The sequence below is a fragment of the Aegilops tauschii genome, chromosome 3, assembly GCF_002575655.3.
Source record: "Aegilops tauschii subsp. strangulata cultivar AL8/78 chromosome 3, Aet v6.0, whole genome shotgun sequence".
Taxonomy (NCBI): Eukaryota; Viridiplantae; Streptophyta; class Magnoliopsida; order Poales; family Poaceae; genus Aegilops; species Aegilops tauschii.
The window spans coordinates 3,404,478-3,417,479 of NC_053037.3; the positions used below are offsets into that span (position 1 = coordinate 3,404,478).

General features: G+C 41.3%; 1 protein-coding gene and 1 non-coding gene across 2 annotated transcripts; both read left to right on the forward strand.

The window, feature by feature from the left end:
• The first annotated feature begins 667 nt into the window (after positions 1–667).
• LOC109735891 (pectinesterase inhibitor 2-like) lies at positions 668–1,394 on the forward strand. The gene has a single exon (XM_040403151.3). It carries the CDS (start codon positions 739–741, stop codon positions 1,264–1,266), a length of 528 nt encoding a protein of 175 aa, XP_040259085.1. The 5' UTR covers positions 668–738; the 3' UTR covers positions 1,267–1,394.
• Positions 1,395–2,522: 1,128 nt separating this feature from the next.
• On the forward strand, positions 2,523–2,594 carry TRNAM-CAU (transfer RNA methionine (anticodon CAU)). The gene has a single exon. It is a non-coding gene; the product is annotated as a tRNA-Met (tRNA).
• The last annotated feature ends 10,408 nt before the right edge of the window (positions 2,595–13,002 follow it).

Below are 13,002 nucleotides of genomic sequence, written 5' to 3' on the forward strand. Positions count from 1 at the left end.
TTCTATATTTTCATTCATCTAGTTTGTAACTAGGCTAGCTTTTCACAGAAAAGGACTTGCACCATGAGTTAACATCCGAATATATAGTTTTACTTTGAGAGTGCTTTTCTTTGAAGAGATGCTCGCGCGGGAAGTGGTAGACACCATCTAATTTTTATTTTTATTTTACTGTTCATCCAAGCTCATCATCACCATGTGTTATTATTCGTCATCGGATTCTCTACTCTTCTTTTGATGACACCATCTGCGCATTCCAAAGCTGCTGGTGAGTCAATTATAATTCCTACATACGTACGTTCATGTCGGCTTCCGGAATGCATGCATGCAACGACTGGCTGTGCCGACGAAACCACAATCCTGTGAATTCAAATCACAGCGACAATAAAGGATCAAAGAAGAACCCTTCCCATGGTGTGAAAAGAGAAGGTAAGAATGGGACCATGTTATAAGCCTAGAGGAGATATAGATAGAGATAGAGATAGATGAAAACACCCCCTGAGATTTGTTAGGAATTAATAGAGTACAAAAGAGATATAATTTATTAATAGCAAAACATAAAATCTATTCAATGCTTACCTTTTTCAATGGGTTTATTGAATTGAGTGCCCAAGATTAACATACTCATCAAGTATTTCCGTATTTACGATCCCTACTATATATATGAACCATCTAGAGACGACATGTTATCAAACACCATAAACACCACATATACTCATCAAGGTAGTCGTGGCACAAACCATGAGGAACTGGCAACAAGCTCTCTCGTGTCTCGCCCTCCTCCTCTTCATCCTCGTCTCGTCCAGCGCTTCCACTCTAGATGACACATGCAAGTCCGTCGCCGCAAGAAACAAGGACAACTCCTACAACTACTGCATCTTGTTCTTCCAGGCCAACAACACCAGCCCCACCACGGACAAGCGCGGCCTCGTCGTCATCGCCACAAAGATCACCCGAGCAGAGGCCGCAAACACCCGTGACCGCATCGACGCCCTAATGGCCTCGGGGACGAACAAGAAGGTCAACGGGTGCCTCTCTGAGTGTCGCGTGCACTACACGATCGCGCTGAACTGGCTCGAAGCCGCGGCGAAGGGCATCGAGTCAGGTAATTTGCAGGACGCGGAGGTGACCCTCAGTGGAGTGATACTGGGCATCGACACCTGCGAGGAAGGGTTCCGCAAGCTAGGCATCAAGTCGCTTCTAGCCGTCGAGGATGCCACGTTCACTGCAGGCGGCTCCATCGCTCTCACTATAACAAGCATGTTGTAACTCGCTGCCGCCGAGGATGCGTGAATATGGCTAACGGTTTTAGCTATACTAGTCCAGGATCATCTCGATCGATCAATAAACTCTTCGAACCTATAATTCAGATCAGTGAACTTTGCAAGTACTTTGGATGGAATTTTGTTTTCTTGTAGAATTAAATTATTATTTTTGTGGTGCTTATAGAATTGATTTTCTGGTGAATAAAAGTACTCCCTCTGTCCCGATTTAACCGGCGCACAATTTGGGTAAGATCATGGTGATCGAGGAAATGAACGTCCCATGTAATGTTCGGGCTTATTTAGGAGATACAGAGCAGTATAGTGAAGACTATTCTGAATGATCAATACATATGGAAGGATCGTCATTTTCTTGCACCATCGAATTTTGTCAGCACATATGAATCTTGAAGATCTCATATGCATTTGCTCATGTCATGCCTGTTGTGTGGTGTTGACAATGCAGATATCATAACCCAGTCTGAAATTTTGACTTATAAATTTCACTAATAAATTGTAAAACATGTGTCACAAAAATTATACTGTCTAAATGCAATTTGGAATACAAATCCAACAATGTATTTTGTGTGTGTGGATTATAATTTATATTTTATTAGTTATATAGATGGTCAAAGTCTATGTCAAAATATGAGGGTGCCAAATAAACCCAGACATAGGTAGTACCAAATGGACAGTAATTTAGTAGAAGTAATTACTCCCTCCATCTCAAAATATTGCACATATTAGATTTATTTTAAGTCAGACTTGGTAAACTTTGGCCAAATTTATAGGAAAAATTATCAACATCTATAATAAATACCAAATAAACATCATTAGATTCATCATGAAATATATTTTTATATTGTACTCCTATATTTGGTATTGTAGATATATATATTTTTTTCTCTAAAACCTGGACAAAGTTTGTGTAGTTTCACTTATGTGAAAACCAATGCACACTATATTATAGCGGAGGGAGTACAAAGGAGGCATGGATTCATATTCGCTGGCGGTAGCCCCACAAAAAGAAGTTTCACCCAAATTGGAAGTGTTTGAATTTCATTTAAATAGGTTTGAACTAGAGGCCTGAGATTTAAAATGCCTATTGCACATGTTCATCTGTTCACTTTCCTGGCCTTCACCAAAATTTTCATATTTTTAGGCATTACCTGACTGCTTCATCTAACTAGCTGAGCGGCTGCATGCATTGAGATGAAGCGGCTTCATCCATAAGTAAACGGAGATCGAAACGTAAACATGAAGATCAGAGTGGCGCAGCGGAAGCGTGGTGGGCCCATAACCCATAGGTCCCAGGATCGAAACCTGGCTCTGATAGTATTTTCGGTGAGTTTTACTTTCCTAATTTTTTGTTGGGCTATGTCTCTTTTCAACCGGGCTTCAATCTTTCGTTGGGCACTCTTTTCAACTCGGCCTCAATTTCACCCGTGGCCCATTTCGAATTTAACAAGAAGATCAGAGTGGCGCAGCGGAAGCGTGGTGGGCCCATAACCCACAGGTCCCAGGATCGAAACCTGGCTCTGATATTTTTTCGTTGGGTTTGCTTTTATAATTCGGCCCATTGTTGTTGTGTCCACATGCAGAATTTTCCAACCGGGCTTCGATTTTCTGCTGGGCCCGTTTCTTCTTCTTTTTTTAGTTGCTCGGCCCGTTTCTTCTATTCTGGTCTATCAGGAACTGGGCTTCGTATTTTTTACTAGGCCAGTCTTCTTTGTTATATTTCCTTTTAAAAATAAACTTTTGAGAATTTCTTTCCGTTTTATATTTCCGTTCATCCAATTTCGTTGTTGCTTCATTTGTGCACGTAGTTTGGTAGCACGAACCACGCTTGCTTCCTGCAGGTGATCTAGTTTTATATGCGTGGATACCTATCCAACTATTTCTTCTTTTTTGCTCCGTTCATGGCTAGCTTTTTAGCGAAAAGGACCTGCAGCAGAAGCTAACATCAATAGATGATCGAGGCCGAATATATAGATATACTATGAAACATAAGATAACCATAGTTGTTTCTTTGAAAAGATGCTTGCATGTGAGTGGTAGAGAAAGGGCATATACCAGTTACCAAAGTTATACCAAAAAAATCATTTTGGCTAAAATGCTCTAGCTAGGATAACATTCATGTATCACAGAAATGCTCATGTTAGCACTGATTGTTCTTATGTGTGTGGGTGCCATGCTGAGTTTCAACTGTAGCTATCCATAATATGCACAAATTATCCGTAATGGATTAGATGCCATGTCTTGGTATAGCAAGGTTCTAATACAATGTTTTGCAAGAATTTCAGACCCGATTAAAGCATCGGCGTAGCCAAATTAAATACAGATGGTTTGACGCCGAAAATTATCATATCCGGACGTAAACACCCTTCCTCTCTGCCACTTTATTCCTTTGTCACTCTCTTTTATTGTTCTTGTCTTGTTTATTTTGGCCTTTATCCAATCTCTTTCATGACGCTTGATTGTGTATGCACTTAATCAATTAATTAGTGCATATGATGTTTTACTGCTGAGAACACGGCTTTGTTGGATTCTATTCGATCTTGTACATGGTTGATCGATGTGTTAACCACCGGAGACGTAAAGTGGTTGATCTACTGTAAAACATTAGATTGCTGTAGTTTTTTCTTTGAAAAGATGCTCGAGCGGGAGTGGGAGAAAGGGCAAATCCCACTTACTAAAGTTAGACAAAACAAAAAAAAGTGGCTCAAGGCTCTAACTGGGATAGCATTCATGTACCACAAAATACTCATGTTAGCCCTGATATTTCTTATGTCCATTTTTGTTTTGACTCATGTTAGCACTGATTTTTATGTCCATATTTGTTCTTATGTCCATTTTTATGTCCACAAAATGCTCATGTTAGCACTGACTATTCTTTGGTGATTCTTGAGTGTAGTTATCCATAACACGCAAGAATAACCCGTAATGGATAAGATGTCATGTCTTCATATACCAAGGTTCTGATAGAATCTTTTGCAAAGATTGAGGTACGACTAAACCACAGGCGTAGCCAAATTAAATTCAGATGTTTTGGCGCCGGAAATCATCTTATCCGGACATCAAAGCATGTCCTCCATGTCACTTCATTCCCTTGTCACTCTCTTATATTCTTTGTGTCTTGTTTATTTTTGCCTTTATCAAATCTCTTTCCTGACGCTTCTTTGTGTGCGCACTTAATCAATTAATTATTGCGTAAATGTTTTACGGCTGAGATCACGGCGTGCTGGATTCTGTTCGACCTTGAGACGGTTTATCGACGCGTGAACCACTTGCGACATATTATCATCCCTTTGTTATGTTCCGTCCTAGCTTCTGACCGATGGATGCCGACATATTTTTTGTTGTTGTTGAGGAAATCGATCAATGCCCACTACTCATAGTAAGAGTAACATAGATAATAACATGCATGCCATGTACGCAAAAAAGATGATATGACAATAAATTAGAGCGGAGTGAAACAAATAAAGTAACACAATATGCTACCATCACATGCATGAACAAAGTCACTTACCATTATAAACAGCCTTAGTTAAATCTCCATTGGCGTTGCGTGCCCAATGAAACGTTTCTTTAGGGAACCAATGGAAGGGTCGTTGCCTGACTTATTCAACGGTATTGGTCAGGCTAGCTAGTCAGTCTTGTTTGCATTACCTGCCACCTGTGCATTGTCTACGTAGTGATAATTGGTCTTAAAAGGTTAGGTGCAATTAGGCGAGACGAACGACCCGATCTAGCTAAACTGTTTTACCCAGTAGTGAAGGGAATATGTCGATCTAGCTGGTCATAGCTACTTACTTGACGAGAAATATACTTTGGTTCCTAGGTGTATATGCACTTTATATGAGAAAACAAAATACAAAAAGTAAAAAAAAAAAGAAGTTTTTATAAATAAAGTTGACTTTCTTTTGCACTAGTATATAAATTTACGAACAAAAACCCAGCATTGACTTCAGGGTAAAAAAACAAAAAATATTTACTACTCCCTCCGTCCCATAATATAAGAACGTTTTTGACACTAGTGTAGTGTTAAAAACGTTCTTATATTTTGGGACAGAGGGAGTATTATAAGTCACTATTCACAATATTTTGACCGTAAATTTTGTTCTTTTAAGAAGTCAATGGGGTTTTTCCTTTTTGTGGAATTTTTATTACAAGTACAATGGAATGTCAACTTTATTTCAAAAATATTTTCAGAATTTTACGGCTTTTTTTTATTTATTACTATTTTTTCCATATAGGGTGTATATACACACATAGACCAAAAGTTCCCATCCCTTACTTGACCATCAAATTTCACCCATCTTCTCTAGCAGATGTGGAAAATGAGCAAGGGGTTATCACTCACAGTGCTAGCTGGGCATGCACCTACTTAATCCCTGATGTACGTACGTATTAGTACATTTCATCTAACAATATTATGTACTCCGTGTGCATGTCGGCTAGCTATAAAGTTTGCAAGAAACTTGCTGTGTTAATTAGGGAGGCAGGCAATGCAAGCAAACAACGTGATGTATAGAATGAAAGCAAAGAAGCTTTGGTTACAGCCTACGAAGTAAGTAATTGGGCAGCAAAGTGGGTCGATCGATGGGATTAATGTAGTCCCAGCAAAAAGAAGATCACCCGCAAAACAAAAGCAAAAAAGAAGATACACCCGCAAAAAAAGAGAGCAAAAAGAAGATCAGATTAATGTAATAAGAAAATGTTGTTCCTAACTGGAGTCTGATGATGCATGTGATCCCATCCATGGATGACTCTCAAGCCAAGCCAGCTTTTGCTCACTCACTTTGGCTTAACGGCCACTCGAGCCTGACATTATATATGCATATCATAACGCCGTCCCGTCCCGTTACTTGCTCTGTAATGGCCCTAGTTTCCGTCCGCCCATTAAACGACGGCCACCGCCGTTTTATCACCTCCATCAATCGGTACTAATAATTAAACACATTGTGCACGCAATAGCCAAGATCAGTGATAAAATTATTACAGTGATTACTTGTTTTTACTGGAGTCAAATTCGCAGCACTGTAAGCCGTCTAGTACGAATATATACCACCATTGGTTACTCATGATCCAATGAATGTGACCTTTGTTACTATATATTACGGTCGCGGTCGATGGCTGGAATAAGCTTTGATACTTACATACACGTCAGCTCCAACTCAACTAGGCCACCACCGACATGGAATCTACTAGATTAATAATGCTTAGCCACAAGTTGCTTACGGATCAACAATCAACTACGTAGTAATTCCTCTCTAATCTAATTTAGCTCGGTAATTAGTCAACTTAATTAGTCTCAAAACTAATCAACTAAGCTGTTTCTGTCAAGTGTCAAGCAACGTGAACACAAGTTGGTTCATTACCCTGCAACCACGAAACGCTCAACGTAAGGCGACAGCTCAATAGTAACTGCGGTCGACGCCAGTACTGCCTAGACGGATCTGGCGGGTGGGCATGGATCCGGGTGAAACTCCAGGCCGGCATGGCGGCCGCACCAAAGTCGACGCCCTCGGCACCGATTCCCTTCCTGGAGGCTTCGGTGTGGATCCGACGCCCCCCACCTCTGCCATGAGCGCAGGCAAAAGCCTATGTTCCTTTATTTGGGCGATGATGGCACTTTGGTGTCGTGTTCCTTCCTGAAGGTGTCGACCGGGGACTGCTCAGGGTGGTGGAGTTGCTGGTAGTTTGTAGTCGGCGCGAGATGGCATGTAGGTGGAGCGGTGTGGCATCAACCGTATCATCGACGGTGGGTCTCGGCGGCATGGCGCAGTGGAGACTCGGCGTCCGTGCGCGGAGATGGACTCGCGCAGGAGGAGGAAGCTGTCTGGCGTCATGGTGGCGTTGATGGCAAAGAGGCCTGGCAAGGTCGGTGCATCAATTCTGCTCTGAGGATAGACCGATGGAAGATGGAGGTGACAGCCCTTGTAGCGTGCGGTGCTCACTGGGAGTGTGCCGGACCGATGTGTGACCCAATCCAGGTAGTGGCTTGGATGGGACACCCGGCTTTAGATGTTAGGCTTTGGTGTGATGTCTGTTTGGTATTAGACCCGGACATTCAGCACACCTTCATCAAGGTGATAGGAGTAGCAACAACGTTGCCAAGATGATGGCTTCAAGCTTATTGATATATCACCTTGTATGGTCTTTGTGAATAATTAATAATATGGCTGCATGCATTGTCCAGATGCAGAGGCCGGGGGTACATCCTCCTTTTCAAAAAAAAAAAAAAATTGTATGTCTACACCCATCTCTATGAGCCTCGTTTGTGCTTGGTCCCTGCAGGTCCAGCTAGTTTCCAAGTTTTATATGCGTGCATACTTGGACAATTGTCCAATTATTTGTCTCCCTTTTTCCTTCTTGTTTGTCGCTTTACATCGAAAGGGACATGCAATGTGCATGCTCCCTATCCTAGAAATTGCACTGTTGTAGGACTAGTATAGTTTTTATGTGGAAAACATGAGATTATAAGTTATAGAAAAGTTCATATCCTGTTGAAGAGGAAGAACAAATCCCACTGACTATTAACAGAGAGAGGAAGGGAGTTAGCAAAAGTAAGGCATAATAAAATTGGCTAAAGGTTTCCGAATGACGTCACAAAGCTATAAAGACAAGTCCAATAGCTTAAGAAAATACATTGAAAGAGGATGATGACATGCGCCGATCATATCTAGATTGATTTGGCCTGAATAATAACACATGACTCACGATACACACAATATTTATTTCGGCGTAAAGGTCGGTTTATTTGTCGAACACCAACAGAAACCAAACAAACTTGCACAACCTTGCTTTAATATATATCAGCATCTGATCACATAGTCAGGTTGGGTTTAGTCAGGGATTCCATAAAAAACTGCTTATGCCTTCGTTCAGCAATGTTCTTTTAGAATCTTTTCAAAGATCCCACTTATTAGAAATAAAAAGAATCTTGTAAGAGCCATTGGATCAATGCGCCACAGAATTCCGCTGGTTTGGTTTCTTATGCCCTAACGTTCTAGGAGGATTTACGGCGACTTCGTAAATTTCAAGATGATATGCCGGCTCAGTCTTTCGGAGGTGCTCATAGGGGTAGGCTATGCGTGTGTGCGTTCATAGGGGTGAGTGTATGCGCGTGTATATGAGCGCTTGCGTCTGTACTGTGTTAAAGAAACGTCTAGGAGGATTGCGACACATGGGTCATGATGATGCATGAAAATTTTATATTTTACATGCACTTGACGTTTTGCCAAGAAAATTATGTTTCTGTATTTCTCATTCGTAGGAAACACTTCAAAATAGATATAATCTACCTTCAGGTAAGATGTCGTGGCTGTTCATTCAACCGAACACCCGAGTCTCAGATGACGCCCGGGTCTCAGATGAGCAAGCAAGCCAAGTAATACTTGACGGCTATGGCTTTCGGATCCAAACGCCGTCACTTTTTTCTTCTTTTTCACCTTTATCTGATGTCTTTCTTTTGTTGCCGATTTTTATATACGCACTGCATTAATAGATTACTCCATAAGATGTTTTACGGCTGAGAACATGGCTTGATGGATTCTGCACACGGTTGATCTACGTGTTAAGCACCTAAGAGACGTATTGTGTCTGATCCATTGCTCAGTTCATTCTGGCCTGGCCTACTGATGGATTGATGCTGACAGGTTAGTCAGTTAGTTAATTCTTCACTGCCATTTATATGTACATACTGCCATTTATAGGAGACCATGCTTTCTTTAAACAAAATCAGAGGGGGTGCAGTCCCCCCAAAAAAATCACGAGCAAGAAATTGATCACTGCCATGCAAGTAAGGACAGTACATTTCAGCTAGCAATATTCAGTATTAAGAAAAAACAAACAAAATCTAGCAATATTGTATACTCAGAGTCAGTGTGCATGTCGGCTGTAAAGTTTGCATGAAACTTGCTTTGCTAGGAAGGAGAAAGCAAGCAAAACTTTGGTTACAACCAATGGAGAATAGCTCTGCTGGGTAAGCAATTAAGCTGCCAGTAGGGGTCGATCGATCATCGATGGGATTAATATAATGGCCAAACGATCCATGCTATGTCAGCATGTGATCCCTGGATAACTCTCAACCCAAGCCAAAGCCAAGCCAGCGGAGGAATATGAGCTTTTGCTCACTTTGGCTTAACGGCCACGCGAGCCTGACATCATTGCGTCATATATAGCGCCGTCCTGTTCCGTTACTAACCGACGTTTTCCTTCCGCTTTCTACTAAAATAAACAGCACACCACAGCCAAGATCAGTACTAGTAACATCACCTGAGTAAATAACTGAACCCTAATCACAGTCAAAAACTAAGCCTTGTAAAATATATATGAGCCTACAAGGAATAAGCAGCTTTGATATTTACGTACATGTCAGCACCAACTAGGCCGGCCACAGAATAGAATTCTCTCTTTTCTACTAAAAAGGAATCTACTAGCAGCAAGATTAACGTTTGCTTAATTATTGACAAGTTGCGTACGGATCAACAATCAACTATGCAAAATTTAGTCAACTTATTTGTCGTAAAATTAAATTAACCAAGGAGGCTGTTTCTGTCAAGCAAGACTAAGTCGCCTTGGTTAATTACGCTGCAACTGTGAAACGCTCAACGTACGGCGACAGGTTGACAGTAACTGGAGCTAGTACTATGAAGACCAATCAGTAGGAGGGGGGGAGGGAGTAATTAGTTAGTAACTTGAGTACACCGGTATTTACCAGTGGTACACATAGGCTGAAGGAGTGGTCAAATTTTTAGGACAACCTATATGTAATCCACGTACACACTGTGACACAAGGCGATTCTTCGTAAGCACATGACTAATTAAGATCGATGGAACAGCTAACCAATCTGTGGCCACGATGAAGGAGTACACTTTCCAGTTAACCCAGATCGAGATGATCGATTCTCTTACTTACTAGTGAGTTTATAATTTGTCTATCTATGCTAGCTGGCCGAGGCCGTCTAAACTATAGTAGCACCCCGGTAGTGGAGTACTTGCTGAGGAGTACTCCTACCTCGTGTACGTACGTGTGGATATTCTGAGGCACCAACATCCTAAAAGTTACTCCAGTACCAATGAAATTGTACCAATACCAGCAGTCTTAGGAGTGCATATATACTACTAATACGAGTGTTGCGGACTGAAGCTCCAAACGCATAGTCAGAAAAATAAACCACCAACGATGGATCAAAGCAATGGATAACGGAAAGTAAAAGCCACATGCAATGGATAAAAGCTGGCAGCATGCATCTATCCGATGCAGAGGCCGGGGGATGACCTCCTTTAAAAAAACCGGAAAGTAAAAGCCACATGATCAGGCCATGATGCATGTCATCTCTCTTGGCGCAAAGAAAGCAGAGGTGCTCAATCGGCAACATTTCTTCACATGGTCAAGCCAATATGATCACACTCTAACCAAACCAAGCCAGGCTAGCCAATGAGACAAGAAAACTTTTTTAGAGTCGGCGAAAAAGAGCAACTACTATATTATGGAAAAGCTTTTAGGACCCAAAGATATTATTAGCTGATGAAGAGTCGGAAAATCAGAATGTTCAGCAAGACAAGAGCCCACAGAAACCAACAAGATCTTGGTTGCAGTTGCTGTCTGATATGATCAAGAATTGACCCTTTGGTACATGGAGAGAATGAGATGAGAGAGACCGATGGCCGAGTGGCCAGTCTGATATTTCAACTCGAATTCCCCTTTCCTTTTTCGATAAATGAATATGTATGTCTACACCCATCTATAAGAGACTCGTTTGTGCTTGATTCCTGCTGGTCCATCTTGTTTCTAAGTTTTATATGTGTGCACACTTGGACACTTGTCGAATTATCACCCTTTTGTTCATCGCTTTACATCGAAAGGGACATGTGATGTGCATGCTCACGATCCTTGATATAGCACTATATATTGTAGGTCCAGTATAGTTTTTCTGTGGAAAAAATGGGATGTTAAGTGGTAGAGAAATTCATATCCTTTTGGAGAGAAAGAACAAGTGCCACTGACTACTGAGACAGAGAGGAAAGGAGTTAGCAAAAGTAAGACCTAATAAACTGGCTAAAGGTTTCTGGATGACTTTACAAACTATAAAGACACGTCCAATAGCTAAAGAAAATAGGCGCCACTCTGCTGGTTTGGTTTCGTATGCCTTGTGAATGTAGGAGGATTTCGACACATGCGTCATGTTGATGCAGGGAGGTTTTATATTTTACGTGCACTTGTCCTTTTGTCAAGAAAATTGTGTTTCTCATTCATAGGAAACTCTTCAAAATAGATAAATTCAGTTGTATTAGCACGAGAATGACCTAGTCTTGCCCTAATACATAGGTAAGATGTGGAGGCCGTGCATTCAACCGAACACGCCATGGACCGCATGTACATGACACATGGCGCCCGAGCCTCACGTGAGCAAGCCAGCCAAGCATATACTTGTTGACGGCTATGGCTTTCAGAGCCAAACGCCCTCACTTTCTTCTTTATTTTTGCCTTTATCTGATCTCTTTCCGTGTGGACGATTTTTATATACGCACCACATTAATTGATCAATCCACTTTTTTGTATGTGGAGCAGTTTCGTACTCCATAAGATGTTTTACGGCTGAGAACACGGCTTGATGGATACTGCTCGACCTTGCACACGGCTGATCTACGTGTTAAGCACCTCAGAGACGTACTATGTCTGATCCATTCTTCGTTCATTCGGTTCATTCTGGTCAGGCCTATAAGTTGGTTAGTTAATTCTTCACTTGCAATTATACTCACGTACGTGATCAATTGAAGGATTGCTTTAATTCAACGGATGGGGTGGCCTATCTTTTCTCAAAAAAAGAAAAGAGAGAGAGAGTATGTGAAACATGAGCAAGGAATTTATCACACACATGCATGCGTGCACAATACATTTCATCTAGCAATATTGGAAATTCAAAAAGAAAAATCTAGCCGTATTGTATACTCTATGTGCATGTCGGCTGTAAAGTTTGCATGAAACTTGCTTTGTGAAAATCAATGAAGCTGCGAGTGGGGTTCGATCGATCATCGATGGGATTAATATAATGAGCAAATGCATCCATGGAATCTGATGAGGCAGGGCATCCATGATCCATTCTATGTCAGCATGTGATCCATGGATAACTCTCAACGCAAGCCAAGGCAGCGGAGGAATATCAGCTTTTGCTCACTTTGGCTTAACGGACAGGCGAGCCTGACATCATGCATGCATCATATAACACGCCGTCCCTTAGTAACCGTCGTCTCCCGACGGCCCCCTTCCGTTTTCTACTACTTTCTCCGTTTCAAATTACTCATCGCAGAAACGGATGTATCTACAACTAAAATACATCTAGATACATCCATACATGTGACAAGTAATTCGGAACGGAGGGAGTAAAATAAACTCCATACAACGGCAAGATCAGTACTAGTAAAATCATCTGAGCGAATAACTGAATCCTAATCAAAATTCAAAAATTAAGCCTTGTAAATGTATGAGTCTCTGACGAATCAGCAGCTTTGATATTTACATGTCAGCACCAACTTGGCCGGCCACGGAATTGAATCCTCTCTTTTCTACTAAAACGGAATCTGCTAGCAGCAAGCCTAAGGGTTGCTTAATTATACACAAGTTGCGTACAGATCAAAGATCAACTACGTACATAAAATTAACTTAGTCAACTTAATTTGTCATAAAACTAAATTAACCAAGGAAAGTGTTTCTGTCAAGCAACACTAAGACGAC